The sequence below is a fragment of the Westerdykella ornata genome, assembly GCF_010094085.1.
Source record: "Westerdykella ornata strain CBS 379.55 unplaced genomic scaffold EI97scaffold_22, whole genome shotgun sequence".
Lineage (NCBI taxonomy): Eukaryota > Fungi > Ascomycota > Dothideomycetes > Pleosporales > Sporormiaceae > Westerdykella > Westerdykella ornata.
In genome coordinates, this window is record NW_022986872.1 from 195,547 (window position 1) to 216,905 (window position 21,359).

At 53.5% G+C, this 21,359-nt stretch overlaps 9 protein-coding genes across 9 annotated transcripts; 4 read left to right on the forward strand and 5 right to left on the reverse strand.

The window, feature by feature from the left end:
• Positions 1 to 1,411: 1,411 nt before the first annotated feature.
• On the forward strand, positions 1,412 to 2,515 carry EI97DRAFT_135533 (cytidine deaminase-like protein). The gene is made up of 2 exons (XM_033793159.1): positions 1,412 to 2,319; positions 2,375 to 2,515. The coding sequence occupies exon 1, from the start codon at positions 1,567 to 1,569 to the stop codon at positions 2,071 to 2,073; it is 507 nt and encodes a 168-aa protein (XP_033651628.1). The 5' UTR covers positions 1,412 to 1,566; the 3' UTR covers positions 2,074 to 2,319; positions 2,375 to 2,515.
• Positions 2,410 to 3,191, reverse strand: EI97DRAFT_422985 (uncharacterized protein; the record flags this gene model as incomplete). The annotated part of the gene is made up of 2 exons (XM_033797103.1): positions 2,410 to 2,888; positions 2,941 to 3,191. The coding sequence occupies 2 exons, from the start codon at positions 3,189 to 3,191 to the stop codon at positions 2,510 to 2,512; spliced, it is 630 nt and encodes a 209-aa protein (XP_033651629.1). The 3' UTR covers positions 2,410 to 2,509.
• An 807-nt stretch (positions 3,192 to 3,998) lies between these two features.
• Positions 3,999 to 4,883, forward strand: EI97DRAFT_382203 (uncharacterized protein; the record flags this gene model as incomplete). The annotated part of the gene is made up of 2 exons (XM_033795846.1): positions 3,999 to 4,131; positions 4,246 to 4,883. The coding sequence occupies 2 exons, from the start codon at positions 3,999 to 4,001 to the stop codon at positions 4,881 to 4,883; spliced, it is 771 nt and encodes a 256-aa protein (XP_033651630.1).
• Positions 4,884 to 4,977: 94 nt separating this feature from the next.
• On the reverse strand, positions 4,978 to 5,823 carry EI97DRAFT_382252 (GTP-binding protein engB; the record flags this gene model as incomplete). Its single annotated transcript, XM_033795849.1, has 1 exon — positions 4,978 to 5,823. The coding sequence occupies one exon, from the start codon at positions 5,821 to 5,823 to the stop codon at positions 4,978 to 4,980; it is 846 nt and encodes a 281-aa protein (XP_033651631.1).
• A 548-nt stretch (positions 5,824 to 6,371) lies between these two features.
• EI97DRAFT_435456 (uncharacterized protein) lies at positions 6,372 to 6,998 on the forward strand. Its single transcript, XM_033798868.1, has one exon. The coding sequence runs from the start codon at positions 6,532 to 6,534 to the stop codon at positions 6,982 to 6,984; it is 453 nt and encodes a 150-aa protein (XP_033651632.1). The 5' UTR covers positions 6,372 to 6,531; the 3' UTR covers positions 6,985 to 6,998.
• A 448-nt stretch (positions 6,999 to 7,446) lies between these two features.
• EI97DRAFT_135566 (aminotransferase) lies at positions 7,447 to 9,315 on the reverse strand. The gene is made up of 3 exons (XM_033793161.1): positions 8,622 to 9,315; positions 8,526 to 8,566; positions 7,447 to 8,461 (listed from the first exon to the last, which is right to left on the reverse strand). The coding sequence occupies exons 1-3, from the start codon at positions 9,082 to 9,084 to the stop codon at positions 7,595 to 7,597; spliced, it is 1,371 nt and encodes a 456-aa protein (XP_033651633.1). The 5' UTR covers positions 9,085 to 9,315; the 3' UTR covers positions 7,447 to 7,594.
• Positions 9,316 to 10,082: 767 nt separating this feature from the next.
• EI97DRAFT_469056 (vacuolar ATP synthase-like protein 98 kDa subunit) lies at positions 10,083 to 13,152 on the reverse strand. The gene is made up of 5 exons (XM_033801690.1): positions 12,928 to 13,152; positions 12,763 to 12,841; positions 12,475 to 12,710; positions 10,642 to 12,424; positions 10,083 to 10,589 (listed from the first exon to the last, which is right to left on the reverse strand). The coding sequence occupies exons 1-5, from the start codon at positions 13,054 to 13,056 to the stop codon at positions 10,252 to 10,254; spliced, it is 2,565 nt and encodes an 854-aa protein (XP_033651634.1). The 5' UTR covers positions 13,057 to 13,152; the 3' UTR covers positions 10,083 to 10,251.
• A 227-nt stretch (positions 13,153 to 13,379) lies between these two features.
• EI97DRAFT_435459 (uncharacterized protein) lies at positions 13,380 to 15,189 on the reverse strand. The gene has a single exon (XM_033798869.1). The coding sequence runs from the start codon at positions 15,111 to 15,113 to the stop codon at positions 13,704 to 13,706; it is 1,410 nt and encodes a 469-aa protein (XP_033651635.1). The 5' UTR covers positions 15,114 to 15,189; the 3' UTR covers positions 13,380 to 13,703.
• A 140-nt stretch (positions 15,190 to 15,329) lies between these two features.
• Positions 15,330 to 21,245, forward strand: EI97DRAFT_435460 (uncharacterized protein). Its single transcript, XM_033798870.1, has 5 exons — positions 15,330 to 15,903; positions 15,994 to 18,584; positions 18,684 to 19,822; positions 19,873 to 20,449; positions 20,507 to 21,245. Exons 1-5 carry the CDS (start codon positions 15,726 to 15,728, stop codon positions 20,855 to 20,857), a joined length of 4,836 nt encoding a protein of 1,611 aa, XP_033651636.1. The 5' UTR covers positions 15,330 to 15,725; the 3' UTR covers positions 20,858 to 21,245.
• The last annotated feature ends 114 nt before the right edge of the window (positions 21,246 to 21,359 follow it).

Here is a 21,359-nt window from a genome sequence, read left to right on the forward strand (position 1 = left end):
TTATGCTTAAGGATTGTTTTCTGAGCTACAATTGTATGAATTGTATGAGAGAGCTTTGCAGTCTTTGAATCGTAAATATCTTCGACAACTTCCCGTAATAGAGTCTCAATTTTTCGCTAGTTACTCGCACTGAGTACTGATGAGCTGCTGCTGCTTGAGGATGGACGTTCATCCTGGCGGGCCTTAAGCTGGGTAAGGATTCTCTCCAGATTAAAGGGAGCTAGCCCAGTGGCCTCAAAGACCTTCAGGATAGTCGTTTTAGTTAAAGCGCTATCCCAGGCAGCTCAAAATAGCTGCCAAAAGTTCCTCTTTGTAATACTCAAGAGCTCTTGGCAACTGTGTAAAAATTCAGTGAGACAGAAGCTGTACATGCTTGTGAGTAGCCCAAAGATACATATATCTAGTGGCTGAAGCGTGTGAGTACTGTGAGATGGAAATACAGCTAGTAGGATCTTGTTAGCCTCATAATAGTCGATAAAACTCATTGTCACATGAGATCCATAGCTATCGAGGATCAAGAGCCTCCAGGATATCCTTGTCTTAGCCTTAGTCTCCCGATCAAAGACCATTTTGAGCCAGCTAAGCCTAATATCGTGATTAGTCCAGCCTGATATAGATGAGGTGAAGTAGGCCTCATCCTCTTCTGGGTTAAAATCTTGCACTCAGGTGTCCTGTATATTATCTGAAGCTGTCTAGTAAATCAGGCTTGGCTTTAGTGCTGAGCCATCGGTGCAAATACAGGCTATTGTTGTAATCCACTCTCTGTTGCCATCCTGGAGTGTTTTTCTGAGCTTTCCATCATCATATAGGCTTCGGGTGAACAGCCTTTTTGACTTGCTGACCATCCCAATAAGGAAGCTCTTTTCATCCATATTATATATATGCTGGCTGTCGACCTTATATTCCTCGATTTTGCATTTCAAGAGCTCAAAGTATAGGCTATATTTCTATACTGAATTGGCGTTTTGGCATGCAGTGCTAATCCCAGAGCTCTAGCGTGATATAAGCTCATCTTGGTAGCACTTCACAAAATGGGAAACCTAGCTCTTGCCCATAGACTTTCCAGCGATTTCTGACGCAAAGTTTCGTATCATTTGACTTGTAGAAGGTAGGCTAATCTTATTAAGCTTCTTAATATACTCTATAAAGGCTCTTTCCTGTGAGGTGTTGAGATTTCGATGATTGGTAATGTTCTCAGCATTGGATTGATGGACCCCATGATGGTGCTTTGGCAGAGTTGAGCGCTCAATACCGTACTCTGCAGCAATTTGAGTATAATTAACCTTTTCTTCTGGTTCCAGCGAAGCTATTGCTGCAAGAGCTAAGTCAATAGCTGCCATATTGACTGAGTTATAGTGGGTTGAATATTTGACGATTTTTCGCCAAATCGTGCTTTGAGTGAGACCGTGTGTTGGCTGATTAAGCACGTTATTTAGTGGTGGTCATAGCTCCATGCTCATCTTCAACTCCGCGCACGTCCAGGAGATCTCAGTGCTTCCCCTGGCACCATTCACTCCTCCTCCGCAACGATTGATAGATTGACTTCTTTGGATTGTTCTCGCAGTAATGGCTGCCAGCAATCACATCTCATACATGCGCCAAGCGCTCGACGAAGCCCGCAAATCCCCGCCCAAGCCCAGCAACTACCGCGTTGGCGCGCTCCTCATAGACGCCTCGTCCAGCACCGTAATAGCTACCGGATATACATTAGAGCTACCAGGAAACACACACGCAGAGCAATGCTGCTTGCAGAAATACGCCGAGTCTCACGGCGTCTCAGAGGAAGAAGTCGGCACGGTGCTACCCGAGGCTACGATACTGTATACGACCATGGAGCCGTGTAACCTCCGATTAAGCGGGAACCTGCCCTGCGTGGAGCGGATATTAAGGACGAGGAGGAAAGACGGAACGCTTGCGATAAGTACCGTTTACGTCGGCGTCAGCGAACCCGAGAAATTTGTGGGGGAGAATCAAGGGCGGAGGAGACTGGAAGATGCTGGAGTGAAGGTTGTGCATGTTTCAGGGCTGGAGGAGGAGATTTTGGAAGTGGCTACCGCTGGTCATGAGAAATGATGACTTCGACAGACATAAGAGCCGATCACATTTCCCAGCCAATTCGAGAAGAGACTCGTCTGTTGCGTCGTAGACCGATTCCTGATGTCCTCTCCTAATAATGCACTGGCTACGCCAGCTATTTGCGGGCCGCACCGCTACGGGTTTGCAGCCAACGAGCTGCGTTGTTGACTGCGGCTGGACGGGGCCCATGGTCTCGACTTGGTGTTGACTAAGGAGTGTTGATCAAGGACAGGCATTTGCAAAGTAAGTTGCGCAGCGCATGGTTTCCTCTGCACAAAATGCTGACTGCTAGTGTGAGGTTCGTCGGTAATCCATCGAGGAAAAAGTTCATAAAATGCCGTATAACTCATTATTTCCTCGGTCATACGAATCCATCTCTCAAATACCAACCCCTTCCAAACGCCGAACACTCATCACATAACCCAAACCCATATCAGAACCACTGGAACATCCTTCCCAAAGCAACCTGCAACCCCAGCACAATGCTCAAACCCATATAACTCAACAGTCGCCAACTAACCACCCCCTCACTCACAACAAGGATAACGCCACAGTCACCTTGCCTCGTCGTCGGCAAGCCCGGTCCCTTCGCCGTCAAGGTGCTGCAGAACCCCTGCTGATAGGGCTGCTGTGGCTCCTGCACTACGAGGGCGGTAATGGTCGGTCGTTGGGGTTGCGGGTAGGCGTAGACAGTCACGGTGGAGACGCTGGCTTGGTTTAAAGGGCCCGCGCACGAAGAGCCAGAGGGGCAGCAGCCTATGAGGCCGTTGGAGGAAGCGGGGACGGCGCAAGTGTACGAGTTGGGGCAGCACCTATATCCGCAGATCAGAGGGGATTCAGACAGTGTCCAAAGGTATGGCCCACCAGCTGGGTTGATTGATCGTGCCACAGCTTACTGGGGCTTGCGCTGGGCAGAGGTTCTGGTCTACCCCGGAGGTATAGGTGATGGGTTGGCCGTCAGTATTGACAATATAGATTGCGCCGGAGAAAGGCGCATTATTTGTGAACTGGGGAAGAGGGTCTGGATCAGGGTCTGGTCGAGGTTCGGGGTGTGCGATGGTGAGAGGAAGGCTGGAAATAAAGAAGCTGAGAAAGAAATAAGGCGGTAGGCGCATCGCGACTTGGAATCTTAATCTTGTAGAGGGTACGGAGGATGGGCGATGGTATTCTAACGTAGACTGAGGCTCAAGCTTCCCCTCTGTGAAGGTTAGTATATCACACAAAGCCGGGCGAAAGAGCACCAGTCGCGACTGCTACGACATCAATCCAAACCACGCTGGATGTACCACCGCGCGTCTTATGACTGATTCGCCCATTTTCGAGGCGGCGAAAAGCTGACAATTCGCCCGGGATTCATTCAAGCAAGCGTCGGTCAGTCTCATGGGGGCATGCCATGCCATGCTCTCGGGCCACGAGGTCGGAATCTTTGGGCTTGCAGGAGGGCTGCAGACCGCCTCGATGGGGCGTTCGTCAGGTTCCGGCAGGGCGCCTGCTTGCGTGGATGAGTTGCTTGGCTGTTTGCTGTTCATTTGTGTCGAGTATCTCCCAAGAGCACGGGCAATCAGCAATCAGTGTCACTTCATGACTTGGTCCGTCACTTTGAAGTCGTGGAGCGATGTAGCTGAAGCTCAAGCACCCGGCATGTTCATTCTGGGTCCGGCGCATTATCGACTGGCCGCGTCAGATGCAGGACTCGGGCAACAGAGGGAAAGATGATGGAGGGGGAGTTGTCTTGCATGTGCTGCCATCATCCGTCATCTGGCAGACATCAGGCTAGTCCGAATATGGAGCGTTAACTAGGTATGCCAAGCTGAAGTCATGTGCTTTCGCGTTCCCTCGCGTCAGCTCTGCCAAACCAACCCCGCGTCCCCATCTCTTCACCATCATTTCATCCGCTTGCACTGTGCAGCCCGCAATATGACATGTCCACGCACATCAGTCCGAATTATAAACTCTACCCCGCTTATTGTTTCCGCATCTCGCCTACCTACGATGCCTGGGTGAAGATGACGGCTGCCGACGTGCAGGCGCTCCAGACCGTTCCCGAGTTTCAAGGTACGCTGGAGATATCTACTGTATCATCATGCAACCACTTCAGACAATACCTCATCCTGCTATCTCAATATCTGTAAGGAAAATGACTTTGTGCTGATATATAGCACCGACCAGGCCAACGCATCTACTTCCATCTCAACCACCCCATCCGCTACATCTGCCTCGTCGGCCTCATCGTCGCCATCGACGACGTCAATCCCCGCTACACGATCTTCACGCTCGACGACAGCAGCGGTGTCACGATTGAAGTGAAAATAATCCGTCTTAGGCCTGATGAATATGACCCCGCCCAGAGCCCGTCTAACACTATGGTCGAGAACGTAAATGTGTACAGTGGTTTAGGGAACTTTGCGGTCATGGTCAACGGTGAGGAGATCGACGTCGGGACAGTGTTAAAGGTGAAAGGCACTATTTCCGAGTTCAGGGGGAATAAGCAGGTCGAGTTGAAGAGGGTTTGGATCGTCAAGACGACGGATGAAGAGGTGAAGGCTTGGCTGGAGACGGCCAGGTTCAAGAAGGAGGTGTTGGATGTGCCGTGGCATATCACGAAAGGGGAGCATAGGAGGATTGTAGTGGCGGAGAAATATGAGAAGAAGAAGAGGGCGGAGAAGGAGAGGCTGCAGAGGGAGTATGAGGAGAAGAGGATGGAGCGGAAGAGGAGGAAGGAGAAGGAGATGGCGGAGAGGGAAAGGAAGCTGGAGATCAAGAGGAAGCAGGAGGAGATCATCATGAACGAGGGCGCGCTGATATAAAGTGCGGGCCAAACCAGCTCCTCTGGGTATCATTCTTGCGCTATTTGAAACGCTTATCTCGACCACCATCTACCTCCTACCATACCAACCGATTCTACGTCTTCCACTTCTTCGCCTTCTTCGCTTCATACTTGACCCCCGCAGCCTGCAAAACGGCCACGCGCACCGCGTCAACCCCGAGCCGTTTCCCATCGACCAGAATCTCCGAACTCACAGTAAGCAACTCGCCCAGCGCACCCGCCGCATTTGGCGGCTTCACATCATCCCTCATGGCCTCCATCGTCTGCGCCAGCTGCCTTGCGGATCCAAAAGGCTGTACAGCATGCTTCGCCTTCAAATCATTCCGCGTCATCTCCTTGCCCGTCTGCGGCAGATAGATCTTATCCAGCTTACTGAGAATGACCTGATGAGGCACGCCGGCCATGCGCAAACTGGCCAACAGACTCCTATCCCTGTCCTTGATCCCGACTCCCGCGTCAATCAGGACAAACACGCGCCGCAGTTGCTTCCGATTGACGAGATATTTCATGATTTCCGGACCCCACTCGCTCAGACTTCCCTCGCCGTAGCCTGGCAGATCGACAATCAGGAGCCCCCCTATCCCTACGATGCGATCATGTCCGTTGTTCTTCCCCTTGCGTATGCGCACGCCGTCCATGGGCCCCACGCCGTAAAGATTCAGCGTCCTGGTACAGCCAGGCGTCTTACTCGTGCGCGCTAATCCATTCCTTATATCTGCGCCGACCAGCGCATTCAGCAGCGAACTCTTGCCCACATTGCTGCGGCCTACGAATGCCACCTCTGGGACGTCGGAGTCGGGGAACATGCGGAAGAGGGCGACGGAGCGGAGGAATTGCGGTTTCGCGGCCTTGGTGAACCATGTGTCTGCTGCGGTCTTTTGGGCGGAGGTAGGAGGGATGGTTTCCCAGTACCAGTGCATGGAGTCGGTGAGTTGGACGGAGGGAGGGGATTTGTCTTTTGATTTCCTTGTAGGCTTGGGTGGAGATGGAGGTTTTGGTTCGGGGAAGGACTGGAAGGGGTCTCTGGATGGTGGAGAAGGCCGAAACGTGGATTGCGGTTCTGAGGTTGGGCTTGTTTCTGGAGGATGTTCTTGATTTATTTCTGCGGTCGTTGTTGGAAATTCATAAGTCTCAGATGTCGTAGGCGCTGGCGATGTTCTTCCTGGAGCAACAGGTACTCTGGCGGTGGGTCTTGCGCGGAGACGGGTACGAAGACCGCGCGTTTGCAGGATCGGTCGCGTCTGTGCATGGGGTCGAAACTGTAGTCGTAGAGTACGTATACAGCCATTGCAAATAAACTGCGCGGTTATCGAAGTGGACGCCATGGCTTCAGTGTCGTTGAACAGGGAGATGTTGATGTCTGGCAGTCGTGAGGTTGAATGCGTGAAAACTCGGTGGTCCGTGCACAAAAACCTCGGAGGTCCGCAATTCACCCCGTCCCCAGAGTTTCATTGACTTCACCATTGCACTCTCCGTCTTCTACTCCATTACTTTTCCCGCCTCTCGCCGTCTAAACAATCATACTCATCCCACGACATACATATCCTCCCATCTACGACTTCATCCTCCTACATTACAAATAAACTAGTCCACCATTTGGACATATATCCACATATACATATCCAACCATGGCCGCCCCCTCACGCACCCACCTCCTCTCCCTCTACCGGCACCTCCTCCGCGAACTCCCCGTCCGCCAACCCAGCACCACCACGACGACCGCACAAACCCCCGCCCGCTCGCGCCTCTCGTCCCCCTCGGCGCTGCAAACCCGCATCCGCGCCGCCTTCGCCTCCCAACTCGCACAACCCGCTCAGAACGACACTCAAACCCAAAACCAAAACCAAACGCAAAAGCATAGCCAGAATCAGAATCAGAGGCAGAGGCAGAGCAGCCACGCAGCACTAGCGCAAGCCCAGCTCGCGGAGCAATTCGTAAAGTACGTGGCGGCGCAGAGGCAGTACGTGACGCTGGTGGAGCGGTATAATCCGGGGCTGGGGATGAGCGAGGAGGATCGGGTGCGGTTGACGGCGAGGCGGGTGGGGATGGATATGCCCGAGGAGTGGTATGGGAAGAAGTAGTGGGGATGCGGGTGTGTGTAAGGGGGTGAGGAGGGGGAAGAGGTAAAGGGGGAGGGGGAGAGAGGAGGAAGAGAGGGTCCGAGTTTTGGATTCTGGATGGGAAAGGGAAACGGAAGAGGGAAAAGAACAGAAATTGAAAAAAGGAGGAGAGGACAGTGAATTAAGGGGAGGGCTTGGGGGGGAAAGATGGACTTGAAACCTACGCCCTCGTGCAAAGCTGCAGTGGAAAGTAAGCATTAAAGACCCAAGGACTCTCTGCAACGAGGTGGAACGCCGCTCGCCGCGAATACTGGCCATACAATCGCCCGTGTACATTACTTCCTCGCCGACTGATGACAACTCTTATCCATACAACAAGCATACCCGAGAACATATCGCAATCCAACATTTGATCACACATCGGATGTGAAATCCTTGGACGCGGAATGCTGTGAACCACGAGAAAGAAAGGGACAGGAACACCATCACAAAAGCCTCCTGGGCCAGAATGACTGTTTGAGCTGTTCATCAACCATTACTTGTTTCCAGGCCAAAGAGCAGATTGGTATCTTCCGACGTCACCCATCCATCAGGTCCGACGCAGTCTATCCGGTAACCGAAAAAGCCATCCTCACGGTTCCCCATCAACAGCCTGACCCGACTTCCTCCCCTCCCCCTCCCTATGCCTCGTCACGACCCTCTCAATAGCATCCATCCCCTTCTCCAACACATCCATCCTCGGCCCATAACTGACCCTCACAAAATGATGGCACGGACTATCAAACAAATCCCTCCTCTTACTCGGATTCAAATCGAAAAAGATCCCCGGAACCACAATCGTCTTCTCCTCCAGACACGCCTGGAAGAAATTCAACCCATCCGCGATCCCCTCAGGCAACGAACTCAGATCCAGCCAGATGTAAAACGTGCTCGTGGGCTTATACCGCAACTTGAACCCCATGGCCTCGAGCCGACCGATGACATAGTCCCGCTTCATCTTGAAATGGCGCTGCAGGGCCTGCATCTCGTTCCTTACGCGCGGCGGATCCAGCATGGCGACGGCGGCTTCCTGGAAGGGCACATTGCACCCGCCGTCGAGGTAGGAGCCACAGCTCCCGATGGCCTGGATGAACTCCTTGGGGCCCAGGACCCAGGCTACCCGCCACCCGGGCAGGCGAAATCGCTTCGTCAGGCCGTCGAGGATCAGCACGTCGTCGGCGTCGACGTCGTGGACGTTTGCGGCGGCCGAGACGACGCTGCCGTCGCAGTCGGTCGTGTAGTTGTAACCCGAGTAGAATTCGTCCATGATGAGGGTGGCGCGGTCGCGGCAGAGGTCCTGGATGCGGGCCAGCTCAGGGTTGGCGACCATTTGGCCCGTCGGGTTGCGCGGGTTCGACGTCAGGAAGACGGACATGCCGCGCGCGATTTCCTCGGCGATTTTGTCGACTGACATGTGGAATTTGTCGTGCTCGCCGAGGGGGATCGGGATGGCTGCGATCTGTGGGGGGTTAGCGTTGGGAGAGGAGGGATGGGAATGGAACCGGGAAGGGGGTGGGGTGTACATTTTTGAAAAGGGAGAGCATCTCGTTGTAAGCCGTATAATCTGTAACATGTTAGCATATCCCAGAGATAGATAATCTTTCTCCGTTGCAACATACCAGGGATGAAGAAGCCCAAATAACACGTCCCCAACACCGCCGCGATCCGTATCAACCCAGCCCTCCCTCCAGGCACGATACACACATTCTCCCATGTATACTGGCTCTCCTTGCCCTGTCGATGATGTTCGTTATACAGCCTCGCGACCGCCTCCCTCAGCGGCTTGATCCCCGCCGTGGGCCCATACTCTCTCCCCTGGTTGCTTATATCGATCTGCTCTGGCCGCGGGAAACACCCGGCGATATCGTCGTCGACTTCGGGGGCGCCCTGTCCCAGATTGGCCCACGCCTCGGGTTCATCGAGGAAGCCGTGTTCGTAGGCGCGCTCCGTCGTCCACACGACGCCTGTGGAGGCGCGGGTCGGTTCGAGGCCGGCGTGGGGTCGGTGGCCCTCGTGGGACTCGCGGAATTGGCGGTGGACTTTGGAGGCTTGTTCTAGGCGGGAGAGTTGGTATCTAGGCATTCTGAGGGAAGGAAGAATTGGTGGGGTTCTTTTGAGAGTGGGGAGAAAAATGGAGATACGGAAATAGGGAACAGGTGCAAGTGTGACGGTGAATTGACAGGATGCGGAGCTACTCTGAGCTCGAGGCTCAAACGAGACGGAGAAAGGACAGACAAGGCATGAAAAAAAGACACAAGGTTTGTATGACGAATGGTCCGAAAGAAGCGTCCATCATGACGATGACGTCTTTCTCTCCTTCTTCCCACTGGAACGCGGGGTAGATAGTTAAGCTCTGAAAGGACGGCTCGGCCCTTGCAACCTTATTTCCACTACACACTTGAAAGCTAGATGAACAGGGAATAAAAACTACTTACCATTCTCACTTGGATCCTTGGTCGTAGAGAGCCTTCTCTCTCGGGACGTGATCGTAGTCGTCGAGGTCGGTATATCCCCTGTCCACGACATCCTGGTTCGTGATGCGGTTCAGGAATTGCAATGCCTTGCTTGATAGATGATGCGAAAGCTCCGATGTGATTGATAACCACCTTGGACAAGGAAAGTGAAAGACTTGTCCCCCGGCAATGAAGAAGTAAAGAAGAGTGACAGGCAGTTGCAGAGAAGGGTATTTACGACGCTTTGGTACCTTGAATGAATGAGGCGGTGTAGTACTTCACCGCCCCTACACCTGGCGAACCCCCGCTCCTTATACCCCCCGTAGATATCTTGCAGGCACACCAATTTCCAACATTTTCCAGTCGTCACCCAGCTGCTTGAAGGGACTTGAGGAAGCCACCGCAATCCATGGCCAATCATCCGTCTGAGACTCAAAACAAGGAACATCTAGACGACCGTGTATGCGGCTGACGTCTAATATCACCGCACGATTCCTGCACGTCAGCCAGGGAAGGATTGCTAGAGTAAACAATGAGGTAAATAGACGATCCACAAAACATGAGTGAGCATCGAACGCTCTTCGCAACTCCATTTCACTGGTTAACGCTTGAAACGTCGTCTGTACACTTGCATGGTTGCATATGATAAGTGTGACCTTACAGAAACACGTCCAATGCGACAACAATGTTGTACATCGCTACATATCTACATATAGAACGATACAGCTATCCCGTTGTTTGCTATCGTCCTAGTCTTACACCGAGGGAACATTTAAAAAGCCAAAAAGAAGGCCCGCTATTCAACAGGATCCTCCTCAAGCAGCGTCTTGAAACTAAACGGCTGAAATGGCACGCCGTCGCCCATGAAATGCTTGCTCATCGCTTCCACCCAGTGCAACCGCAGAGAGTGTAACATGGCGCTGGTACCCTCCATGATGCACAGCACAAAGACGGTGAGCACGAACCAGCCGTAGAAGATGACAGTCATGATGATGGCCCCAGTGAGGCCCGTGAAGCCAAATGCGATCCTCATCGTCATGTCCCAAAGCACAATCGACAGGCGTTGATGCGCCAGCGACAGGGCCCAGAGGCGGAGGTAGGATGCTGTATGGGAGACACAGTTGAGACAGAATTCTGACCTAGGTTAGATTGATCAACCGAAACCAATGGAAGAGACGTAACTTACCGATGGTGTGGATGACTTGGTGGATCATAATCTCACCAAACTCGAATTCCTCATGATCCTCTCCATGGCCAATGTCTTGCGTGATCATGGCGATGCCGTCATCGTCATCCCCAAAGCTCTCGCGTCCGCCGTTCAAGGCTCGTCCCTCGTCCTCGTCATTGTCAAGAGCGCTGACTCTGCTCGTCTCTCCAATTCCCCGGTATCCCAATGCTCGAGCCTTGTTGTGCTCGTAGCGCAGGTAGAACGGCTTGAGGAAGAGTAGGATAGGCACGCACACCAACGCCATGAGCAGTAGGATGACCTGCACCGTGGCCTGCCCCCTGTATAAGGGTTGAGTCCCTGGTTCCAGCGTGCCTGGCTGAAGGAACATGTAGATCAACATGTTCAGCAAGCTAGGTGGGCTCTGTCCCGCAGCCTGCCAGTCCACTACCCATTTGTAGACAATCGAAAAGGCCAGATATCCAAAGATGGACTGGAAGAAAATCATCCCCGGAACAAAGTTGCCCCAGATATCAATCGGCGTCTTGAAGTAGCGAGCATTGACCAGAGACCAGATGAGGGAGAAGGTCATGTGTGCCCAACCAAGCAGGATACTCAACTTCATCTTGTAGCTGTTGGAGAAGAGTAAATCGTTGTCGGTTCCGTGCCATCGCCAATCCAGACCAAAGGGATACGTATATCCATCGACGCGCGAAGCCGTTGGACCCTTGCCATCGTTATCCCATTTCCACATCGACTTGAAGAATGGTAGTTCGAGTGAGAATGCGTCGCAGTAGATGAGCCCGGTGTAGATGGAGAAGATACCCATCATCAGAACAATGTACCTCCCGTAAAAGATCATCCCAAAGAGCTCGTCCAGTTTCTTCCGCTCCAGCTTCCGCTCGTAGTAGATCATGGCAACTGCGGCGAGCAACAAAATGGTACCGTGACCGGCGTCACCAAACATGACCGCGAACATGAAGGGGAAGGTTACGATGGCGGGTAGTGCGGGGTTGACTTCGCGGTATTTGATGGTTCCGTACGCATCGATGATGGTCTGGAATCCAAGTGTGAAGCGGTTGGTCTTGAAATATGTCGGCGGCGTCTTCGTCGTCTTGATCTGGTTGACAATGGTGGGGACAGACAGGCCCGCTCGGTCGTTCACGTCTGATAACGTCGACTTGATCAAACCCAATGAGTTCGTCGGTGCCCATGCTTCGGCGATCAGGGTCTTCCGCTGATGGTCGTAGGAAAACCTGTTCAAAGTCTGGTAGGTGGCCTTCTCCTTCTTGATTATGACCATCCAAGGCGCCAGGTTCCGGCCGATCGCAGTAAGCTCAGCATCCAGTGTTGATTTGGTGTTCCTGAGGACGCTGGCCAAATCACTCAGACGTGTGTTGACTTCACGGATCTGGTCCCGCCGAAGCTCGCTGTTCTCATCCACGCTGTACAGATCGGCGCCGAGCGACTCTGAAATCTTCCGGATTTTCGCAATGATTTCCTTGCCGTGGGCGAAGATGATAAAAACATTCTTGCTAATTTGCTCATTGTTCTCGGGGTTGATGATTGGTTCAGGGATCTCGGATTGGTTCATGTACAGATTGCCACGCAGCGTGCGCCAAAGGATACGTTCGAATGCAGCAATCCGTTCTCGTGGAATGACACCAGCGACAAATCCAATGTTCATGACGGAAAATGATCGATCGGCCGCGCCCTCTCCCTGGCCATGGTGCTCGATATCCTGCAGCAGCGGAGCATCGTCGTTATCCAAGGAATGGCGAATTTCCTCGGTCTGCCCCCGGGCCTATCCCCATGTTAGATGTATTGGAATATCAGTATGGAAGGTCCGCAAACCCTATCGAAGAACCCGCCGGCCTCTCGCAGCACCCAGCGCCACTCCGTAAGCTCTACTTCTCGCCGCTTCAATGTCTCGTAACTCTCATTCAACGACGAGATCCGGTTCTCAAGGCTCTGGCACTTGTCCGCGAGTTCGTCAATCTCCGAGGCAGAGGGCGATGTAAACGGGTTATTGAAATCGTAGATGGATCGGATTGGTATCCCCGCCTTCTCCATTTGCGAATGAAAGTATCCTGTATAACAGTCAGAAACTGTCCGAATGAGATAGTAACGCTTGACGCGTACTGAGCTGTCTTTCCACATTGTCCAGTCTCCGTATCTCTTGCGTGAATGTGCGTTGAAAGGCACTGGTCTCGGCGTTCAGCTAGAGCGAGGAGCATGTTAGTCCGACCATTCAAAAGGGATTTTCAGGGTTCGGGAAGAGCTTAAGTCAATGAGACAGCTGCTCACATCTCTGAAATCCATGACCCCAAGCTCGCCCAGAGCGGAGACCACCTCGCGCCCTATCTCGTTGGCGATGTAGAGCTGGGTCAAGGACATGTCCGCAGAGCGGAACATGGTGTCCTTGTGGGGCGCCATGTCGGCTGAGTGAAATGCAAGCACCCCTCAAGAGCGGTACCTTTCTCGAACTTTGAGGAGTGCTAGGAAGTGATGCGATGGTTATGCACAGCTGCCTCTGACCGATGATGCAGGAAGGCACAGGTTGGCAGCGCCAAGAGTATTAGTCAACGGACATCACGTGCGACCATCATGTACCCGTAGGTACCTAGGTACCTATAAGGCGGTGCCATGAAAGTAAGAGGCAGCGCAGGGCTGGGATGAACATGACTTGCTATAGGTGTGTTGTCTTCATGGCGCGAGGTCAACACCGACCAGTGCCACTCATCGAGTAAGGACGAAGCTGGACTTAGAACATAATCTAATTGACCTAGAATCTACCATGATGCTCGAAGGGATCTAATGCAAATCCGGGACATGGGATATGGAGCTTGCTTGACCACCAACACCATGCTACAGGAACGAAAACTAGTCTTCTGACCCGATTGTGCTCTTTTCCATCCTCGCCAATATCAATAGTCGATATTGACATGCTCCTCCGAAAACTGGAGAAGCCGAATGACGCGGAGCACCAGTATCGTCGTCTTGGAACAGGCAGCTGAGATAGGGCCAAGTATTTCCTCCTAAAAAGGGGGAGGATGAGGAGGTTTCCTATCCAACGTTCCAACTCAGTCGTCGAACCGAATGCTCTTAACACCAACTGTGTCGATCACGCCGCCTCTGTAGGATCCACGCTTCTTCTTGTTCTTCTCCTTGGTGAATCCCTTGCCCTTGGTGACGACCAGGTCAGCGTGCGCGCGATTAGCGTAATCGTAGGGTACATATTCGTTGCTAGCAAGTCGTGGATCGACCTTGATTGTGTCGGGAATACGTTTGAAACGCTCAAAGGGCTTCTTGCCATTGGGCTTGGGTGAATCTCCGTCGGCGCGCTTGCGCTTATTTCCAGCTGCAGGCGCAGGAGAGTCGTTGGCCAAGGTCACGGATGAATCCGACCGGTTCCGATCCTGGGCGGTACTGGCTGCCTCCGTAGGTTCCTTAGCCGCAGTCTCGGACTCGCTTTCTGAATCATCCGACGATTCTGACGAACTGTCGGATGCAGAGGAAGACGACGACGATTGGGTCTTCTTCGATGGTTGGGCTGGTTCACTGTCCGAGGAATCTGAAGACCCAGACGAGCTGGATGAGGAAGATGCAGTAGCCGCCTTCTTGGTCTTCTTGGTCTTCTTGGTCTTCTTGGTCTTCTTGGTCTTCTTGGTCTTCTTGGTCTTCTTGGTCTTCTTGGTCTTCTTGGTCTTCTTGGTCTCCTTTGCATCTGAGTCACTGTCGGATCCTGAGCTGGAATCGGAGTCGCTATCAGAACCAGAGCTGGAACTGCTGGCGTCGCTGGAATCATCCGACGGAGGGAGGGGAACTTTCGCAGGGTCGACTTCAGAATCGCTCCCAGAACTAGATGAAGAACTAGATGCAGAACTCGATGACGCTGAGCTGGAGCTAGAAGACGATGAGCTTCTCTTCCTCTTTAGGGTTCCCTTCTTGGCTGCCTGAGACTTCTGCTTGCTCCGTTGCTCAGAATCAGACTCTGATTCACTGCTAGACTCGCTGGCATCACTGCTGGAGTCGATGCTGGAGCTACTCCCAGCGTCGCTATCGGAGTCGCTGGAGGCCTCGCGAGAACTGCTGCTGGAGCCGCTGCTTGAGGCGCTTCCAGAGTCACTCTCCGAGTCGCTTTCCGAGTCGCTGTCCGAGCCGGTTTCTGAGACGGCGCTGCTATCAGCAGAAGAATCCACATCCATCACATCGGCAGCATTTGCTCCAGCGCCATTGCTTTCCAGTGTGCGAAACAAGTCAACTAGACTGGGACGGCCTTGCCCGGAATTCTTGAACGAGATATCCTTCTTCTTTGTTTCAGTTTCCAGCTTTCGAACCGTTTCGGTAAAACCATTTTCGCTAAGGAAGGCGTGGACGAGGTCGATTAGCGGAGCGGGCGCGGCGGCTTCGGTGGTGTTGTTGACAGGTTTCGGGGACTCTTTCGTCTTCTTCTTCTCTTTCGAGCCAGTCTCCTTCACTTTTTTCGCCATGGCCCCACGAGTCGTCTGGGTCACGGGCGAGTGCAATCAAAATCGTGGTTTGAGGGAATCGCTACGAGGTTGGGTGGTGAGCAGTAGTGGTGGTGAACAAAACGTTTGGGTGGAACGTTGGAACAATTTTGACGCTAAACCCACAACGGGCAAGAGCGCGACCGGGGTCTGGCACTTCCCACGGACCGGCACGCACCTGCATCCTTCGAGCTGTATCACCACCTGGGCATCCTCAGGGCCCCATCCTCTCCCCCGCATTCTCCCATCCTTCGTCGCGACGCACGCCGGTCTACGCGGTGCTTCCTTTCTCTTTTATATCCGCCGCCTGTACACGACTGCTAGCAGTCCGGACCGCTGATCCAATCCATCTCCACCACTCCCTGTTTCACAAAGCCATCAGGAAGCTCTAGTTGGAGCTCGACGCCGACGTACTCGGACTCGACACTTTCTATGACAACATTGACATTGGCCGCAATTCACAATCGCATGACGCCCACCATCTCCGGATGCGGCTACCCCCGTGTTGGTACGGCCAGTCTGTAACGTGGCAGCCCAAGTTTGCTCCGCATCCGCAGCATGGACGGGACCGCCAGATCTCGTGGTTTGAACGGCATGGCCGGAGCAGGCAATGGAGGTCGCAACGCCGATAACCGTCGCCCTCCGCTTTCTGGTGCGGCCTCAGTATCCAGCGCCAACACGGCTTCCTCCATGTCCCGTGCTGAGCGATTTGACGACGAGCGGCGCCGAATCACGGAAAGCTGTTTCTCGAGGCTAGATGAGAAGGGCAACCGTATGTATATTGATTCTCGAGATACCTGCCGTACACGTCCACCTGATACGGCTGTTGGTGAACGAGGAGCTGACGGCTGACGGCTGCTAGTCATTGAGTCTTATATCACCCACATCCGCGTACAAGAAGATGCCACCTCTCCCCAGGCCCCTTCCCCTCCTGGCGGGAACCCGGCCAACAAAAAGGCGCGAGTAATCATCATCTCAGTGCGGCACACTGGCCGAGTCCGCATCCATAAAGCCCGGGAAAATGCAAACGCAACTTTCTCGATTGGAAAGACTTGGAATATGGAGGAACTATCGGCTGTGGAGAACTTTGTGCATATGAGACCGTCCAACGAGGAAGAGGCCCAACGCAAACGGTGGGCGGGAGATGTTGGCTTTACCGTCACCATCCAGAAGCCTTACTACTGGGAAGCTGCCACCGCCAAGGAGAAGGAATTCTTCATCTCGAGCATCGTAAAAATATACCACAAGTACACCCAGGGCGACTTTCCTGTCCTGACAGGCTTCAGCTCGAGCGAGTTGGATGCACTTACCGGTGGCCGCCCACATCTGGCTACCGCTGAAGCACGCGCGGCCCGCAGAGGTGGTGTGGCACCGACTCCACGTACAAACGAATCCCCAAACCCACCTCCACTCCGATCGCCAGGAATGTCAAGCCTTCAGTCGACACCCCCGCTTGGAGAGGATCGAGAAAGAAGGCCGCCACCACTGCGCGATGATAGACGCCCGCCTCCTTTTTCAGGCGAAAGCAGACCGCCTCCTTTATCTGGCGATAGGCGGCCGCCCCCCTTGTCCGATGATAGGAGACCGCCCAATCTGTCTGACGAAAGGAGACCCTCCCCTCAGCTGGATGATAGAAGGCCTCCTCCACGTCGCCCACCGACTGCAGAGGGGGAGACGCGGGATAGACGGCCGCCGCCTCTACGTGGGCCCCTTGCTCAAATGCGGTCGCGCGACGAACTATCGGGTCCTGGTACTCCACCCTTGATGCCCTATGGCCAAGGCTCTGACGGACAGCGGCGACCGATACCAAGGCCTTCAATGGAACAGGGATTGCGGTCGTCGCCTGGTCAGGAGCAGATGAATATGCGCGCCCCTCCAAGTCGGGAGCAAATGAATATCCGGTCACCCCCGAGCAGAGATGCAATGCGACCATCTCCGGCAGCAGTACCCGCCGCCAGTCCTCTACCCCAACACCTCACACCGGACACGTCCCGATTAGATGCTGCTGCGAGACCGACCACTCCGGATGCGGCTAGTGTACGCTCCGTCTCGACTGGTTTCAGTCCGAATAAACGCACACAGACGGATGACGCGCGCTCAGTGACGTCTCACCGGTCCCAGAAGTCTCTGGATCAGTACCCAGACGGCCCCCCACCTGGAATATTCGTTGGAGAGGAAGCCCCACCCAATCCCTTACCTTCTTCGAATCGTGTAAGAGACCTTTCTCCAAGGGGTCTCCGCCCTGGCACCGCACAAAGCAACGCTAGCTCTGCGTTCGGTCGAAACGATGAGCTTTCGCTGGAACAGCCTGTTCCACGAAGTGGCCTACCTGAGAGAAAGAGGCCGCCGATGACCACAGTCAGTTCACAACGCTCGCAACCGGCCGTAGGGAGCGAATCACGCACAGAGTTTCATACGCCTGTTCAGTCACCCGAACCACCTGCGATTCTTCAGGCCGGCAGGAGGCCTTCTGGCGATACAATCAAGTCTAGGATTGCTCCAACCTTGAATGAGCCTGAAGTTAGCGAACTTCACTCCGCCCCCAAGCCGCCTCCTACCTCACCTTTGCCTCAGATACCCACACCAACCGAGCCTAGCCGCTCAGTTGATCCAACTCAGGAGGAACAGCCTGAGTCGTCAGAGCCGCGAGCACCTTCGCCTACAAAACCTTCTTCTCCCGTCAAAGAAGAAGAGGAAGAAACTCAGCACCGGCCGGGTTTGGGTCCAATGGTCAAGAAGAAAACCAAGGCTGATACTGCCAATGCATTTCGCAAGGCGGCGTTTGCGGCTGGTGCATTCAAACCTCGTGCAGGTGGTGCAGCAGCAAAACTATTCGCGAAAGAGACGAAGTCGTCGGACGAACCTGACGGCATAACAGGTGTATTCGTACCACAGCGGCCTGCGCCGAAGGAGGAGGCCGAGAAGAAGGTCGAAGAAGACAAAAAGCCGGAACCTGATCGAGCTTCCAAAGATCGCCCGACCGTCGATACTGATGTTGTACCATCAGTGACTGTGTCCAGCCCCTTATCCCCCACTCCCGTAGCTGTTACTTCTGAGGCGGCGCCAACCGCGCAGTCTTCAAGTCCGGAAAAGCCGGTTACAAAGTCCGCGCCGGAGGCCGAAGTGCGTCGCAAACGGCGTAGATCCAATCAACAAATCATGAACATATCGAAACTTGGCATTGATCCCAGTCTCCTGGATGATCGGGGCCTGGAGTTTGAGAACATGCTGTCTCAATTCGGATGGTGGGGAAGCGACCTCTCGGTCAAAAGTATCGACGCCTTGGAACACGATATCAAGCAGGAAATTGCTCGGGTAGAAGCAGGAAGCTGGTTGAACCACTTGGACCAGAAAGACGATCGCGTGGAAGCTGTCGAAAAGATGCTGGATCGGGCAATTGCCGAGTGCGACGAGCTTGAGGGTCTTCTGACGCTGTATAGCGTCGAGCTCAGCGTAAGTTGATCGCTCTCTACCGTCCCCTTGTACACATCAACTGTATCACGCTTGCCGCGAATGTGGCCTTTGCGACGCATGCTGACCTCAGTTGCACAGAGTCTAAATGACGATATTGCCTTCATTGAAGCTCAAGGCCAAGGATTACAAGTGCAGACAGCCAATCAAAGGCTGTTGCAGAGCGAGTTACAGCAATTAGTTGAGACTATCTCCATCACGGCTGACCAGCTCGAGCCTTTGAGACAGGAGCGCATTGGAAAGATCTCCGGCCTGGAAGCCATTGAATCCGCGCTCGTATTGCTTTACAAGGCGCTGATGACTATAGATCCTGCCATAATCGAAAGCCGCAGGGCCGCAAATGGTACAACCGGCAAGTTGGGAAGCATGTCGTCGGGAGTCGGCAATAGTGAGTTGGCATCCATGCACGCTCTGCAAGAGAAGAAAGATCGCTACCTGCAAGAGAGCGCCATGTTCCTGGACCGCCTGAAGCAGCACATGACGATTACGTTTGGTGCTGCCTTTCTGCAGACCAAGGATATCCTCGCCAATGCTGACCGAAACGGAATGCCCACAACGAGGCCGAATGTCGACGCACATGATGCCGGACGTAGCACTTTGTGGATGTTCAGTCCACTTATCCTCTTTACGAAGGAAATAGATCCGGAATGCTGGAATGAAATTCTGCGTATGTATCAAGCTCAAGCTGCTCAGGTTTATCAGGAAGAGATTCGCGATAACATCATGGCTTGGAAACAACAAGCTCGCAAGCCAACTGGGGAAGAGCAAGACCTGCTATTCACGGCACAGGAAAAGGAGGCTGAGACCATTGCCGGTGCCGCCAGGAAATTGACAGTGAAACGTAGTCAAACTTTGGCGCGTGGTCTACGCGCTGCTTCCGGGGAGAAGGAAAGCAAAGGGCCTAAGCCGCAACAAGGAAGGCTACATGCGTTTGACGTGTTCAGCAAGGCGCTTGACGACAGCACACCTCTTCTTCTGACGGAGCAGAACTTCATCACGGATTTTTTCCATGCAACCTCGACCGATGCAGTCGATTTCCCGGATGCTGTCCGAGTCGCACCACCTGAAAACCGTCGAGGGAAAAATCTTTGGATTCGACGACCATTCGAAGCTGATAGGACCATGGCAAAGCGAGTTGCAGAAGTCATGGAAGAGATTTTCTCGGTCTGGCCTACCGAGATTCAGAATTTGGTGGAATGGGCCGTCAAGGCCGATCCCCTGTAAGTGTTTTGAATTCCAGCCTATGCCCGATATACTGATAAAGGGTTAGACAAGGAGTAGGCATCTTATGCGCCGTGGACCGCAAGTTGCTCGAGATTGATGATTCGAATCAGGACTTCCAGATGAAAACCCTGCAAAAGATCCATGAGCGTCTCACCGGCCTATTCATTCGTTTCGTCGACGAGCAGATACGCGCCATTGAGGACACCAAAGTGAAGATCAAGAAGCGAAAGGGCGTCATCAAATTCATGCATACCTTCCCCCATTTCTCAATAGCCATTGAGAACATGCTACCTTCGGCAGACGAGGGCGAGCAATTGGAGATCCGAAAGATGGTGGACGATGCGTACGACAAGATCAACAAGGCCATGTTCGAGAGTCTCAAGGTCATTGCGAAGGAGTCGCCTGCCGTCATGGCTACCCAGGGACAAGGCGACCCTGAGGATAAGGAGGCGTTGAACTACCACATCCTACTGATCGAGAACATGAACCACTATATGGAGGAAGTGGATGCTAGGTCCGATCCAGTTCTCCTGAAATGGAAGGCGGAAGCAGAGCGCGAAATGGCGGAGCACATGGGCCTCTACGTCGATGCCGTCATCCGGAGGCCATTGGGCAAGCTCTTGGTGAGTGCAACTCGTGGTTGTCCATCGCTCCCATACCGTGCTAATGCAATCCCAAAGGAATTCGTCGAATCCACCGAGAACCTGATGACCCAGCCCGGCGCCTCGGCCCAGGCGATAGCAGCCCGCTCCTCGCACTCGCGCCACGTCTTCAAGAAACTGCTGCACTCCAACGACGCCAAGGAGCTCCGCAAGGGCATCGAGGCGCTCAAGAAGCGCGTCGACAAGCACTTTGGCGACGCGGATGATGCGAGCATCGCGCGGAATCTCGTCACCAAGGTGTATGGGGAGTGCGAGGCTAGGTATGTGGATGTGTATGATCGGACGGTTCGGATCGGGCAGGACGTGTATACGGGAGAGTTTGAGTTGGATTGGGGGGTTGGTGAGATTAAGGCGGCGTTTCGGAGGTAGGGTATTATCGTAAGTTGAGTGGGCTTGTGAGCTCGTATACCGCGAGTGTGGCGGGTTTGGAAGGGCACGGCGCCTTTCATGTTTGCGTGGGTCTCGTTATTTGGATCCTAGATACCTTCGCCTCGTCCTAGTTTTTTGGCTGTCCGGTCCGCCGTTTTTGGCAGAGAGAAGGACGGGTGTTCTACTGCTGTTTGTTGTGGCGTTCAGGGTAGTGGGACGGGGGAATGTCTGCCGCATATGACAGGCAGAGTGGTGTGAAATACATGGTTTATGCGGTGTGAAACGCTGTTGTCTGTTCTCCAGGGAATTTGGCTTCAAAATGTCTCACTGCGCCTTTATCGCTGCATCGAACAGCCAAGGAGAACTTTCATGTGCATACTGCTATAGGTCCCAAATCGTGAATCAGTTATACCAGTCGTGAAAGCATCGTAGCTTCACCCTTATGATCTTAAACATGGTCCTAAGCTCAAGGAATTCAAAGAATGGATATTGTAACGGCAAA

Bases quoted from the DNA above. Each gene is read 5' to 3' on its own strand.
- EI97DRAFT_135533 (XM_033793159.1), top strand. From the start codon at position 1,567: ATGGCTGCCAGCAATCACATCTCATACATGCGCCAAGCGCTCGACGAA.
- EI97DRAFT_435456 (XM_033798868.1), top strand. From the start codon at position 6,532: ATGGCCGCCCCCTCACGCACCCACCTCCTCTCCCTCTACCGGCACCTC.
- EI97DRAFT_135566 (XM_033793161.1), bottom strand. From the start codon at position 9,084: ATGCCTAGATACCAACTCTCCCGCCTAGAACAAGCCTCCAAAGTCCAC. The intron at 8,567-8,621 runs GTATGTTGCAAC...AACATGTTACAG, and splicing joins TTTGGGCTTCTTCATCCCTG to ATTATACGGCTTACAACGAG. The intron at 8,462-8,525 runs GTACACCCCACC...AACCCCCCACAG, and splicing joins TGCTCTCCCTTTTCAAAAAT to ATCGCAGCCATCCCGATCCC.
- EI97DRAFT_469056 (XM_033801690.1), bottom strand. From the start codon at position 13,056: ATGGCGCCCCACAAGGACACCATGTTCCGCTCTGCGGACATGTCCTTG. The intron at 12,711-12,762 runs GTACGCGTCAAG...ACTGTTATACAG, and splicing joins CAATGTGGAAAGACAGCTCA to GATACTTTCATTCGCAAATG. The intron at 12,425-12,474 runs GTTTGCGGACCT...ACATGGGGATAG, and splicing joins CCGGCGGGTTCTTCGATAGG to GCCCGGGGGCAGACCGAGGA.
- EI97DRAFT_435459 (XM_033798869.1), bottom strand. From the start codon at position 15,113: ATGGCGAAAAAAGTGAAGGAGACTGGCTCGAAAGAGAAGAAGAAGACG.
- EI97DRAFT_435460 (XM_033798870.1), top strand. From the start codon at position 15,726: ATGGCCGGAGCAGGCAATGGAGGTCGCAACGCCGATAACCGTCGCCCT. The intron at 15,904-15,993 runs GTATGTATATTG...GACGGCTGCTAG, and splicing joins GCTAGATGAGAAGGGCAACC to TCATTGAGTCTTATATCACC. The intron at 20,450-20,506 runs GTGAGTGCAACT...GCAATCCCAAAG, and splicing joins GGCCATTGGGCAAGCTCTTG to GAATTCGTCGAATCCACCGA.